This window comes from Plecotus auritus (assembly GCF_963455305.1).
Source record: "Plecotus auritus genome assembly, chromosome: 7".
Classification (NCBI taxonomy): domain Eukaryota; kingdom Metazoa; phylum Chordata; class Mammalia; order Chiroptera; family Vespertilionidae; genus Plecotus; species Plecotus auritus.
In genome coordinates this window covers 70,914,216-70,926,962 of record NC_137774.1, presented here as the reverse complement: position 1 = coordinate 70,926,962, position 12,747 = coordinate 70,914,216, and the positions used below count along the sequence as shown (strand labels likewise).

General features: G+C 53.3%; 2 protein-coding genes across 7 annotated transcripts in view; one reads left to right on the top strand and one right to left on the bottom strand.

Moving 5' to 3' along the window:
- The window catches only part of TSC2 (TSC complex subunit 2), a 38,315-nt gene extending 32,404 nt beyond the window's left edge, over nucleotides 1-5,911 (bottom strand). For all 5 annotated transcript variants that reach the window (XM_080677128.1, XM_080677132.1, XM_080677129.1 and 2 more), the window contains exons 1-4: nucleotides 5,790-5,911; nucleotides 5,084-5,247; nucleotides 2,802-2,888; nucleotides 254-364 (exon numbers count right to left, since the gene is read on the bottom strand). In XM_080677128.1, coding sequence (XP_080533254.1) covers nucleotides 254-364; nucleotides 2,802-2,888; nucleotides 5,084-5,221 — 336 coding nt within the window. In that variant the 5' untranslated portion in view covers nucleotides 5,222-5,247; nucleotides 5,790-5,911. The remainder of the gene's footprint in view (nucleotides 1-253; nucleotides 365-2,801; nucleotides 2,889-5,083; nucleotides 5,248-5,789) is intronic.
- Nucleotides 5,912-5,997: 86 nt separating this feature from the next.
- On the top strand, nucleotides 5,998-11,461 carry NTHL1 (nth like DNA glycosylase 1). 2 transcript variants are annotated; one of them, XM_080680055.1, is made up of 6 exons: nucleotides 6,012-6,143; nucleotides 7,059-7,288; nucleotides 7,981-8,151; nucleotides 9,107-9,266; nucleotides 11,077-11,182; nucleotides 11,270-11,461. In XM_080680055.1, exons 1-6 carry the CDS (start codon nucleotides 6,029-6,031, stop codon nucleotides 11,391-11,393), a joined length of 906 nt encoding a protein of 301 aa, XP_080536181.1. In that variant the 5' UTR covers nucleotides 6,012-6,028; the 3' UTR covers nucleotides 11,394-11,461. The 2 variants fall into 2 exon arrangements, with proteins under 2 accessions (XP_080536180.1, XP_080536181.1); XM_080680054.1 differs by having other exon boundaries at nucleotides 5,998-6,143; nucleotides 11,077-11,461.
- The last annotated feature ends 1,286 nt before the right edge of the window (nucleotides 11,462-12,747 follow it).

Genomic DNA, 12,747 nt, shown 5'->3' with positions numbered 1-12,747 from the left:
TGAGCAACCTCTTCATAGGTGAGGCTCAGGGAGCTCCAGAGACTTGCCCAGCACCCCACAGATACAAGAGGCAATGCCAGGATGCCCACTATGGCCGTCTAGCTACAGAGACCTTGGGAGCTACAGGCCCTGGGCCTGGTGCCTTCACCAAAGACAAGAATCCAAGTGGGACCAACAGGAGCAGTCAGTGGGTGGCCCAATATCATCCCACACCCATCCTAGCTCCACCTGAGCACAGACCCAACACCCTTACCTGTCCCTGCACGATGGCCTTCAGGAGAGCCAGTACTGCGTGGCGGGCCTCTGGGGGCCGTTCTGGCTGCAGCAGGTCTGCAACTGCCTTCCAGAGTGCTTCCACTGCATGCTGCCACCAGCAAAGAGGGGAGAGAGATTAGGGTGTGCTGGACCCCTCAACTGGAGAGCAAAGGGCAGAGCAGAACAACAGGGTCTTTTGACTTAGATCTTGCGTCATTAAAGCCCACATCTTGTATGCCTATCACAGCCCATAGTGACCATGAGCCTGACAAGGGGAAGCTGCAAGCCACTTCAAAACCCTCACCAGTCCACAGGTTAGGGGAGGAAGAGGAGGGCAGGCAGGACAGAGAAACTGCCCAGGCTGCCTCCAGAGATCACAGGGAGTCCACCTTAAAGCTTGCTCAGACTCTGGTGGGAAAAGCCAGTAGAAGAGACTCAGAACAAGAAGCACCATAGTGGTCCCTGGGCCTGTAGCTTGACATAGAAATCCACCCCCTGGCTTCCCTCTGTGTAAACACACCAGCCCAGCTATAGGCCACTCACTACCAATTCCCTTCCCCACCTCTGCTGCCTTGCTTGACCTGTCAAGAACTCTGTGCAAGCCTTGCCGGTGTTGCTCAGTGGTTGAGCATTGACCTATGAACCAGGAGGTCACAGTCTGATTCCCAGTCAGGCCACATGCCCCGGTTGCAGACTCGATCCCCAGTAGGGGTTGTGCAGGAGGTAGCCAATCAATGATTCTCAATCACTGATGTTTCTAATCTCTCTCCCCCTTTCCCTTCCTCTCTGAAATCAATTTAAAAAAAAACCCACAGCCCTAACCGGTTTGGCTCAGTGGATAGAGCGTCGGCCTGCGGACTCAAGGGTCCCAGGTTCGATTCCAGTCAAGGGCATGTACCTTGGTTGCGGGCACATCCCCAGTAGGGGGTGTGCAGGAGGCAGCTGATTGATGTTTCTCTCTCGTCGATGTTTCTAACTCTCTATCCCTCTCCTTTCCTCTCTGTAAAAAAATCAATAAAATATATTTAAAGATTAAATAAATAAATAAATAAAAACCCACAAAACTCTGTACAAGTTTCTGGAATTTGCCTCTAAATTCACCTAGTCCATGGGAGACCTGGCTCCTGTTCCCTACAGCTACCCAGTATCTCTCGTCACCTTCCCTTCTCTATATTAACCATCCCAGACTCTCTTCAACCGGGGTTTTCAGATGACTCACCCTTTCCTGAGCTCACTCCTTTAGGTCTTGTCTAACTAACTCAGGATATACTTGAACTTTCACCTCCTTTGCCCCATACACAATATTCCTACTGATACAACAAAACGGACACTGAGCCCTAGCCAGGTTTGGCTCAGTATTACAGCGCTGGCCTACAAGTTCAATTCCCAGTCAAGGGCACATACCTCAGTTATAGGCTCGATTCCCAACCCAGGTCTGGGTGCGTGCAGGAGGCAACCAATCTTATGTGTCTCTCTCACATCAATGTTTCTATCTCTCCCCCTTCCTTCTACTCTCTCAAAAAATCAATGGGGGGGAAAACACACAAAACAACAATAACAAAAATGGACACTGAGTTTGTAGACTATCGCAGCCTCATAGACCTATCTGACTATTCACATGTAGCAGCTCAACCACATTTCACCTTTCTATACCTATAAAGGTAAGTTTATGAACACAAATACCTCTTTTCACTTTTAAAAGAAAGTATCTTTATGTTGAAAGTATTACTATTTTCACATTTACCCTTAGTAATGTGCAGCTTGCATGTTTCAGACAGAGCTGCTGAGGGTGCAGTGGTCATTCTCCCCCTTAGCAGATCTGAATCTGCGAGGTGTGAGGTCCACATCTCCCCCGACTCACAAAAACGCCATGCAGGGCTAGAGCAGAGCCCTTGAAGTGGACAGCTTCCAACTCAGAGCCCTGGACATCAGGAGAGAGCCTAGAAAGCGCTGGCTAAAATAAATATGCCTATGTCTGTAAGGCCGCTTGATACCACCAACCACACTCCTCTCCCAAAAAGCCAGACTAGTGGGCCTTGAATTGTTCTCTATGAAACCCACACTCTTCCCTGACACACCTCTATTTTTCCTTCCCCCAATCTGTAATAAGAGGACAAGTAAGGCCCTAACCAGTTTGGCTCAGTGGATAGAGCGTCGGCCTACGGACTCAAGGGTCCCAGGTTTGATTCCGGTCAAGAGCATGTACCTTGGTTGCGGGCACATCCCCAGTAGGGGGTGTGCAGGAGGCAGCTGATTGATGTTTCTCTCTCATCAATGTTTCTAACTCTATACCTCTCCCTTCCTCTCTGTAAAAAATCAATAAAATATATATTTTTTAAAAATGATACCTATTAAAAAAAAAAAAAAGAGGACAAGTAAGGACATTTCTGGAAACTACTACAACCCCTTTCTCAAATCTGCTAGGAAAGCCTTAATCCCTTTGCTCTCCATCTCCGCAGAGGATTGGTCCCTCAGGGTTGTGCTCAGGGCATTTCCAGAAGCTTCCCGGTCACTAAGATGAAGTATCCCAACTGAGACAGACCTACCTCTTCAAATTTTTTCGTTTTTGCGACTTCACAGATCTGCCCTATTACCCGAATGCGATTGTTGAGGCCACATTCAACACTCAGTTCCTGGAAAAAGTAAAAGACAGAAAAGGGGCCGTGCTCAGGCAACAGATCTCCTAACTGCCAAGCGCAGACTACCATAAGAACTGTACCGTATTTCCCACTCTGGAGACTTGCAGCAGACCTTTCTGAAATTAGGCATTACCCCATCTCAGTGGAGTGAAAACAGACTTTTTTTCCAATCACCGCATTTTTTTATTGTGATAAATTCACATCATATAAAACTCACCACTTTAAACCATACAACTAAGGCTCTCGTGGGGTAGCTCAGTTGGTTAGAGCTTCAGCCCGATATGCCAAGGTTGCAGGTTCGATCCCCGGTCAGGACACATACAAGAATTAACCAATGAATGCATAAATAAGTGGAATAACAAATCAATGTTTCTCCCTCGTCCTTTATCAATAAAAAAAATTAAATCATACAATTCATGTTTTAGCATATCTGCAATGCTTGTAACCACCTCCACTAATTACAGAACATTTTCATTACTTCAAAAGGAAACCTCATACCCCTTAGCAGTCACTCTCCATTCCTTTCTCCACCCAGGCCCTGACAAAGCCTAATCTACTTTCTGTCTCTATGGGCTTGCCTATTCTTTGATATTTCATATACATGGAATTACACATTATGTGAACCTTTGTGATTGGTTTCTTTCATTTAGCATGTTTTCAAGGTTCATCCATGTTGTAATTAACATGTATGAGCACTCTGTTCCTTTTTTGACATGCAATACTCCTTTGTATGGCTGTATCACATTTTGTTTATACAGTTGGCCCTTGAACAATGCTGGGTTTGAACTTGAGGGTCCACATACACATGGATTTTTTAAAAACCTAGTTTTAAGGAGGCTTGACTTGTAGTGGTAAACATGCAATATACAGATGATGTATTATAGAAATGTACACCTGAAACCTATATAATTTTATTGACCAATGTCACCCCAATAAATTCAATTTTTAAAAAACACAAAAAATTTGCATTTAAGTAGACCTGTGCAGTTCAAATCTGTGTTATTCAAGGGGTAACTCACCAGATAACTGAACATATGTTCTATTTCTTTTTTTTTTTTTTAATATGTTTTTATTGATTTCAGAGAGGAAGGAAGAGGGAGAGAGAGACAGAAACATCCATGATGAGAGAGAATCATGGATCGGCTGCCTCCTGCAAGTCCCCGACTGGGGATCGAGCCCACAACCCGGGCACGTGCCCTTGACCGGAATCGAACCTGGGACCTTTCAGTTCGCAGGCCGACGCTCTATCCACTGAGCCAAACCGGCTAGGGCGGCGTTCTAGTTTCTGAATGGGATACTTTAAAAGTGCAAAAGCTGCCTTGTCGGTGTGGCTCAGTGGTTGAGCATCAACCTATGAACTAGGAGGTCACACGGTTCGATTCCTGGTCAGGGCAGATGCCCAGGTTTCTGGCTGGACCCTCAGTAGGGATGTGCATGAGGCAGCTGATCAATGATTCTCTCTCATCATTGATGTTTCTATCTCTCCCTCTCCCTCCCTCTCTCTAAAACCAATTTTAAAATTTTTTTAAATAAATAAAGAAAATAAAAGTGCAAAAGCTAAGTGCTGGCTGGGTAGCTCAGATGGTTAGAGCATCATCCAGATATGCCAAGGTTGTGGGTTCGATCCCCAGTCAGGGCACATATAAGAAGCAACCAATGAATGTATAAATAAGTGGAACAACAAATTGATGTTTCTCTCTCTCCCCTATAAACACACTTCCTCTCACTCTAAAATCAATAAATAAAAGTTTTTCAAAAATAAAAATAATAACAAAAGTACAAAGACAACATTTATTTATGGACAAAGTATGGTGTCAGGAATGTAGGGAGATTCAAATAAAGATGAAAAATAAAGACTTCTCACAGGAACTCACAAATTACTACGTAGTTTACACATGGTCATCACCCTAATCACCTGTGGAGACCATGGCATTCATATCCCATATCATAAAACAGGTTTTCTTGAATTGACGTTTGAATACTAACTCATGTGCTGAACCAAGTCGTCAAGATTCTGACTTCCTAAATCTCCAGAAAAAAAAGACATGTAAGCCTCCCTGGTACTGGGGACAGCAGCCTCAAACAGACTGTCACCAGCAACTCATCTCCCACAGAACCTGTTGACAGACCAAACCCAGCCTTCCTTGCACCCCCCAGGCCAGCAGGGAAGACACAGGCAGCTCACTCACTCTCAGGATTTCCGCTGTGATGACAAACTCCGTCTGTTTGCCCTCTGCAGACCTAGGATTTGGTCTTGAAGTTCCCAGTCCCAAAAGAATCTTGAACTTCTCCTTCAAGCCTGAATCTTTGCTTGTTGGTTTGGCCATGGTGGGTAGGAACGCAACATGGGACTCTGCGCGGGGGGCAACAGGCAGAGATCTCAGAAACAACTCCACACACCTGCCCCTGCGGACCTACAGCCACCCGGGAACCCTGTATTTCTGGTGGGCACCTTTCCTCCCACAGCCCCTGGAGAGAACTTAACCACAGCCACACTGTCGAGGCCAGAAATAAACCTGGGAAACGCCAGGCCGCCCGCCCCTTAGTGCATGGGGTGAGGAAGGGGAACTAGGAGTGAAGGGTAGGCACCGCGGGTCCTAGGAAGCCCTGACATTAGCCATCTCTCTCCCCGCCATGTAAAGAAGGACTCTCGGAGGGACGCGGGAAGCAGGATCCCCCTTTCACTGGCCATGACTTAAAACCATGGAGAGCTTGGAGCTCCAGGGTCAGGCTAAGGGGGGCGCGGCCTAGACCCGGACCCGGGCCCAGGCCACTGCGGGGTTCGCCCCCGCCGCCTCATCACCGAGTAGGCCCGGCGCGGCCGCCTCCCCTCGGGGCCGGGCCACACCGCGGTCTGGGCGGGCATCGGTGGTCGGGGAACATCGAGGCACTCACCCCGAGCCGCGCCCGCGGCGCGCGGGGCCGGGCGGTCCCAGCGCAGAGAAGGGAGCACACACCCCTGCCCAGACCTGCCGCCGGAAATGCGCACTGCCGCAGCGGTTGGCGTCCAAGGCCGCCGCACGACTTGCTGGGAGTCGTAGTTCTAGGCTTCCTTTGGCTAAAAGAATGGGTGAGACAAGTCACATGACCGTGCCGCGGGGGCCGCCGGGATGTGTAGTCCGCAAGAGTTCGACATGAACACCGCGAGCACGAGGATGGTGACCCGCAGCTGGAGCCGGGAACCTGGGGTCGGACCGAGGGGGAGTGGGGAAGAGGCCGCGCCGCTCCCAAGGGGAAAGTCGGGTGCAGGTAGCGCCACGACCCGGCCAGGGAAAGGGAGGAGGGGAGAGGGAGGAAACTGCAAGGGACTGAGGGCTGGAGTCCCGAGCCCGCCCTGGAGGGCTCCGAGCTGCGCGGGCTGGGATCCGGACATCGAACGCGGCAGACCCAGCGGCAGCAAGCAAGTTCCTCGGCCCTACGTGCTGCTGGGTTCCCACCTAGCGCCCTTTTCCCAGGAGTCAGGGACTGGGTTCCAGGAGCTCACACTACCCCGACCCTCATCCTAAACAAGGACGTTCTCTGGGTCTCAGCAGCCTGTCCTGAAATGTTCCTCTTGTGCCAAAGCTCCCTGTGGGGCAGATTGGCCCCATTGTCATAGCTGCTTACCTCTCAAGTCTTCTCTCCTTGCTAGAGAGTGATGTGTGCAGGATTGGCCAGAAGGGGATTCCCATAGGCACCCAAGGACCCCAGGGGTAGTCCAGAAAAGGAGACCCACCAGAAGCATAGCGGGAGGAACTGGGGCTAGAAGGAATAGGCAGGTGACAAGTCCAGCCAGATAGGCAGGAGCTTTGATGCCAGGACAGTTTAAGTTCATTATGAGCACAAGGAAAAACCAATGAGGATTTTTAAACAGGAAGTGACACAAGCCAATTTTGATCTTACGAAGTTCTCTCTGACAATGTGGAGACTAGATTAAGGGGCATCATGGTAGAGGCTGTTAACCAGAGTTCTCATCTGTTAACTTGGACTTGGACAGGGGGGCAGTGGCACAAAGAAGGCTGACCTGTCCCGGGTGTGTGCTACAGAAGACAGAGTATACCCCCTCCCCAGTAGTAGATGATGGATGATGGATGCTTGTCGAAAGAATGAAGGATGAGAGATGAGAGAGCACCTTATCCTTGCCTATGTCCCCCACTGAAGGGACTGAGTGACATTTTTTTGCAGAAGGAAGGAAAAGCCACCACCCTGTGAAGCGTCAGCGGAAGGCACAAAGCCTGAAAGTGGCCTATGAAGCCTCAGATGGTGAGAAAGGAGGGGGAATCAAGGTGCCAAGCTGGGAGCCTCAGGACTGGCAGCAGCAGCTGGCAAACATCCGCACCATGAGGAGTGAGAAGGACGCACCTGTGGACCAGCTGGGGGCTGAGCACTGCTATGATCCCAGTGTTCCCCCAAAGGTAGGGAGGGGCCCCATCTGCCTGGTGACCCTCTTCTGAACAAGATGCTTGATTCCTTTCAGGCCTGACACCTGGTAGCTCTTAGCTGACACCACCCTGAGAGGATGCACACCTGGCTCCCAGAGCACTCACTGGGCAGCATTACCTGCTTCATTGTGGCCAATCAACAGGTCGGGGTACCTGTGGCATGAGGCCTCATGCTCTGCCTTCTGCCAGCACTGTGCTGAATCATCAGGGGCATTCAGTAAATTTGCTGATAGAGAAAGAGTTTTTGCACTTCTTTAGCCCAGAGCCTGGTCCTTTGATCAACGTGAATCTAATCCCAGTTCTTCCACTGGGTGACTTGGGCCTCAGTTCGCTTGTCTGTAAAATGGGTAGTAGCATCATTCACATAGAGATAACAATAACAGCCAATGGTTGCTGCACTGACATTGTGCCAGGTACAAGTCTAAGTGTAGTGAAAATTCATTTAAGCTTCACAGGGATTCTGAGAAGCAGGTGCTATTATTGTCCCCATGTTATAGATGAAAAGCAGGCCCAGACCAGATCCCACACACCTCCCCCCATTGGCCAAGGTGGGTAGGAAGCTGACATCCGGTCTATTCCTACATGGGTAAAGGACTTGGCTAGAGCCTGGCCCACAGTGAGCAACCAGGACCGACCATCTTTTTGGTCCCTGTCACTGTGAGCAGGTGCAGAGGTACCAGGTGCTGCTGTCACTGATGCTCTCCAGCCAGACCAAAGACCAGGTGACAGCGGGTGCCATGCAGCGGCTGCGGGCCCAGGGCCTAACGGTGGATAACATCCTGAAGACAGATGACAGCACACTGGGCACACTCATCTACCCCGTGGGCTTCTGGAGGGTGAGCCCAGCCTGTGGCAACTAGGGCCAGGGTTGCCACTGGCCTGGAAAAGACATCAGGTCGCTGAGGGCGGCTGTGGGGGTGGCAGGAGGCTGGGTTGGACATTTCTGACCACAGGGGCCTGGATATGAGTTCTCACTAGAGTGCCCCACCCCTCTGAGCAGTCCACAGTGGGCCAGGCAGTGGGGCCTCAAGTCCAGGCCTCGGAACTCCTTGGCCTTTCCTGTTTGCAGCCCACCCCTTCCTTCCTCCACCTCCCCACCCAGCTGCCTGGCCCTTCCCTTTCTCACTGAGGCTGCCCATCCACCTTTCCCTTTGTTTACCCCGAGCTTCCCTGGAGTGTGTTACACCCTCCCCTCCGGAGTCCCGAGAGGCCACAGCACAGGGTGGCCAGGAGGCAGATCTATTGAAGGTGGCCAGGCGGGTGTGGTACTTCCCTAGGCACTGGTGTGGGTTGCAGTGTGTCAGATGGGTTTTAAATAGCTCTTGTCTGCTCAGGCACAGGATGGGAACCGCCCAGCTGGCCTGTTGGCTGGCAGGGAACCCCAGACTCCAGCCTTCCTTCCTGAAGGTCCAGGTGCTGCTGAACCCAGCTCCTGGCATGGCTGCGCCTGCTTAGCCTGCCTGGCCTCTGGGGGTAATGATGGGGCAGGGGGGAGCCCAACCTGGACCCCCAAGATATGCCATTGGCCCAAACAGGTGGAAGGCAGGCATGCATTGGGCCTCCCTCAGGCTGCCTGTTTCCTTGGTTCATTCCTACCTCCTAGGGCAGTGGTCGGCAAACTCATTAGTCAACAGAGCGGCAAACTGTCCTGGGGGACAGGAGCAAACAGGTGCCTCTGAGTGTGTCCTGGGTAGCTTTGGGCACCTGTGGTTCTTCCTCGGGCCTTGTCCTCCCAGGTTGGACTCCACTCCCACCTCCAGCACTTGACCCCCCTCCCTCCCCATTTTTCAGAGCAAGGTGAAGTACATCAAGCAGACCAGTGCCATCCTGCAGCAGAACTATGGTGGGGACATCCCAGCCTCTGTGGCAGAACTGGTAGCACTGCCAGGCGTTGGGCCCAAAATGGCGCACTTGGCCATGGCTGTGGCCTGGGGTACTGTGTCAGGCATTGGTGAGTGGCATGTGCCCATGAGGAGGGTGGGGCCAGCTCTGAGCTTGCTGACTGCTGTCAGGGTTCCCCACACCCTCTGACCTGTAACCCCAGTTCAGGTCTCCTCATCCACAACTCAGCCCAAAGGGTCAGAAAGATATTGCCAGCGCTGAACTAGGCCTGTCCCGCCTGAGATGAGTACTAATCCATTTGCTGAGCACCTACTTTGTGCTGGGCTCTGGCGATGGACTCGGTGTCTGTGGAAATGATAACTCATCCAAGAGCTGAAGGGTAAGGCGGGGCCAAGAGGAGGAACAATGTTCCAGGCAGAAGAACAGCATCTGCAAAGCCATGAGGTGGGAGAGAGGGCCAGAGCAGGAGGCTCTGGAATGAGTGTGGGCAGGTTAGGGTGATGTTGTGAAGACAGGGGAACCCAGGGAGAGGAGGAATGGGCTAGGGGGATGGGGAAGAGAACTGGGAGTGGGGGAGCCTCTTCCTGGAATCCCTTTCCTGGGTCCAGGCCTAGCAGCCTGGCATCAGAGATCTCTGGGTGGAGACAGGATCTGGGTCACGGTGCAGCGGCTGCTTCCTAAGGTCTTTGCCCAGAGAGTTGGGGCTTCTGAGGCCCCAGCAGCAGGCCCAGCCAGCCCAGAAACCAAGGCTTGACCCGTAACCTCTCTGTATGCCCCAACCCCAGTGCCTCTCTGGGACTCCAGAAGGCGGGGCTGGGAAGGGGTGGGAATCCCCACAGCTTGTGTAGCCTGCCCCCTGGGTGGAGGCCCTTTTCCAGCACTGCCCATGAGTAGGATGGCAGCCCCAGAGAGCCAGAACTGGGCCAAGGAGGGGGCCAAGGCAGAGCCTCCCCTAGAGCTCCTGAAGATGCCATCCTCTCAGCAAATCCTCGAGCTTATCTGGGCAGCTGTCCTCAGCTTCTCTTTCCCGGGAATGGTCTGGCAGGTCTGTGGGTGAAGGGCCCCCTGCCCACCGCCCTAACAGGAGTGTCAAAATGTCATCCTTTCTGGTCACCCATAGGGAAATCCTGGGGAGAGTAGGCTTTGCCTCCCAGGGGCTTGCTTCCCCAGGAGAAGCTCCCTCATGAGAAAGCTGATCCCAGCTCTGCCTCCCCATCTGGGTGACCTTGGGAAAGGCACTTGGTGTCTCTGAGCTTTGACAGTTGCCCTCCTGGACCAGCCCACAGGAGGTTCACACAGTGTGGTGTGACCCTCGGTTGGGCTTCAGGGAGCACAGTCACCTCCATGTTACGGAAGAGGAAACTGAGGCAGGAGGATCCAAGGGTGTAACCCTCTCCCTGGGCTTGTTAGCAGCAGGAGAGAAAGCTGAAGCAGGGACCGGCTTTCTCCTTGACAGTTAGGAGGAGAGGGATTGCAGATAGCTGGGCAAGGGGGCCTGGGTGATTGGGTGCCCAGGCTGGGCTCTGGGGTGGCTGTAAAGGGGAGCAGGGCTGCAACCCAAGTGACAACAGCTGGAGCTGGTCTGGCTGGGCTGCCCACTCTGTTCCTTACAAGTGCTGGCTCTGCAGGCAATAGCCTCATGCTGGCACCCAAAGCCAGTGGCTGGGCCAAGAGACACTGCTCCCTGCACCCCAAATGAGGGCCCAAGTCCTCAGGTTCCTGGCTACAGCCCCTGCCCAGCAGTAGTGGTGGCCTGGTGACCCACTCTCACGTCTGGCTAGTACTGTGCAGTTATGGACCCTCAGAGCTCTGTGTGGGAAGCCAGGGCGACTCACCAACCTGGACTAATGGGTGGGACCATGGGCAAGAACGGGGAGTCTGGACCTGCCCCACATTCACCCCACCCTGTCTCCATGCAGCAGTGGACACACATGTGCACAGAATTGCCAACCGACTCGGGTGGACCAAGAAGGTGACCAAGTCCCCGGAGGAGACCCGTGCAGCCCTGGAGGACTGGCTGCCCAGGTGCTACAACAGGGCAGGATGGGCTCCCCTTCCACCTTCCCTCCTTCCCTCTCTCTCTCTCTGCATTAACCCACTCCCACCCCACAGGGACCTGTGGAGTGAGATTAATGGACTGTTGGTGGGCTTTGGCCAGCAGATCTGTCTGCCTGTCCGCCCTCGATGCCAGACCTGCCTCAACCAGGCCCTGTGCCCAGCTGCACAGGGACTCTGAAGGCCATGTCTATTCTGCGACTTTGTTGGGGAGCGACAGCCTGTTCATAATAAAGTTTGGGGTTTTGCAACAGTTGGGATCTAACTTCTACCCTTGGGAGGCCAGCATGTGGACGTGACAATCTGGGCTGTGTATGTGGGGGGTGGGTGCAAGAGCCCAGACTGAAGAGATGGATCATGGGAGCCAGCTGTTAAGAAGCCTGCTGGTGACGCTAGAGGCCTGGGCTTCCTCCCTCCCTCAGCAGCTGGCTGAGGGCCCAGAAACACCCCTCTCCTGAACTTGTGCACCCTGAGAGCCTGCCACTGCCAGGAGGCCCTACCCCCAGTGCTTACAGAGCCACCTGGCCTCCAAAAGAACACCAGGAAGCCCAGGCTGGGTGCCACAGGGCATGAGGCCTGACCTTTGTACCTGCTGGGGGCTGGAGGGCTATATGAAGGCATGGGGTGCCAGGGGCCCAGAAAGCTTCACAGAGGAAGTGCTGGTAAGGCAGCTGGGCCTCACCAGGCAGAGGAGGTGAGCAAGGGCCTCAGGGGTGAGAGGAGGGCAGGGTTCCAAAGGAAGGGATCCCAAGTAGTCCGGTGAGGGCAGGGGGAGAGGGAAGCAGGAGCTGAGAAGAGTTGGGACTTGGCTACCAGGTGGATGGATTCAGGGAGGGGAGGTTTAAGAAAGACCTGTTGCCCTGGCTGGTTGCTCAGTGGTTAGAGTGGCGGCCCACAGACCAATGGGTTGTGGGTTTGATTCCCAGTCAAGGCCATGTACCTCAGTTGCAGGTTCCCCAGCCCGGTAGGGGCCTGTGCAGGAGGCAACCAATGGATGTGTCTCTCTCCCCCTCCTCCCTCCCTTCTCTAGAAGTCAATGGGAAAAATATCCTCGGGTAAGGATTAAAAACAAACAAAAAAAGAACAAGACCTGTTTCCAGCAGCTGAGATTTGGGGATGGGGCTGCTAGGCTGCTACCTTCCTGCCTAGACCACCATTCCCCCATCCCCTGAGGAAGCACAGAGGCAGCCAAGGGTGTGAGGAAAGCCTGTTTATTCCAAGGGCGCAGATGCGCTATGGCTTACAGGGCAGACAGCAATGTCAGTGGGTTTCAGGGCAGAGTCTGTGGGGTCTACTGGGGGAGGGCACCAGGCAGGGGCCAAGTCCAAAGACGAGTCGCTCCTGGGGTAGGCTCTCACACAGCCACACTCCCCAAGCCTGGGGGCCGTGGCAAAGGAACAAGGGGCCTGTCCAGAGGCTGCCCTCTTCAGGGGCAGGAGGCCTCCATCCTCAGGCCCCTCCGAGAGCCCAGACCCTGCATCCCAGACCCCTGGTGTGGTGGGGACATAGAGGATCTGGCCTAGTGAACCCCCACA

Excerpts from the sequence above, each read along its gene's own strand:
- NTHL1 (XM_080680054.1), top strand. The coding sequence starts at position 6,005 with ATGTGTAGTCCGCAAGAGTTCGACATGAACACCGCGAGCACGAGGATG. Across the intron at positions 8,152-9,106 it reads ACCCCGTGGGCTTCTGGAGG|AGCAAGGTGAAGTACATCAA; the intron begins GTGAGCCCAGCC and ends CCCATTTTTCAG. Across the intron at positions 9,267-11,076 it reads GGGTACTGTGTCAGGCATTG|CAGTGGACACACATGTGCAC; the intron begins GTGAGTGGCATG and ends GTCTCCATGCAG.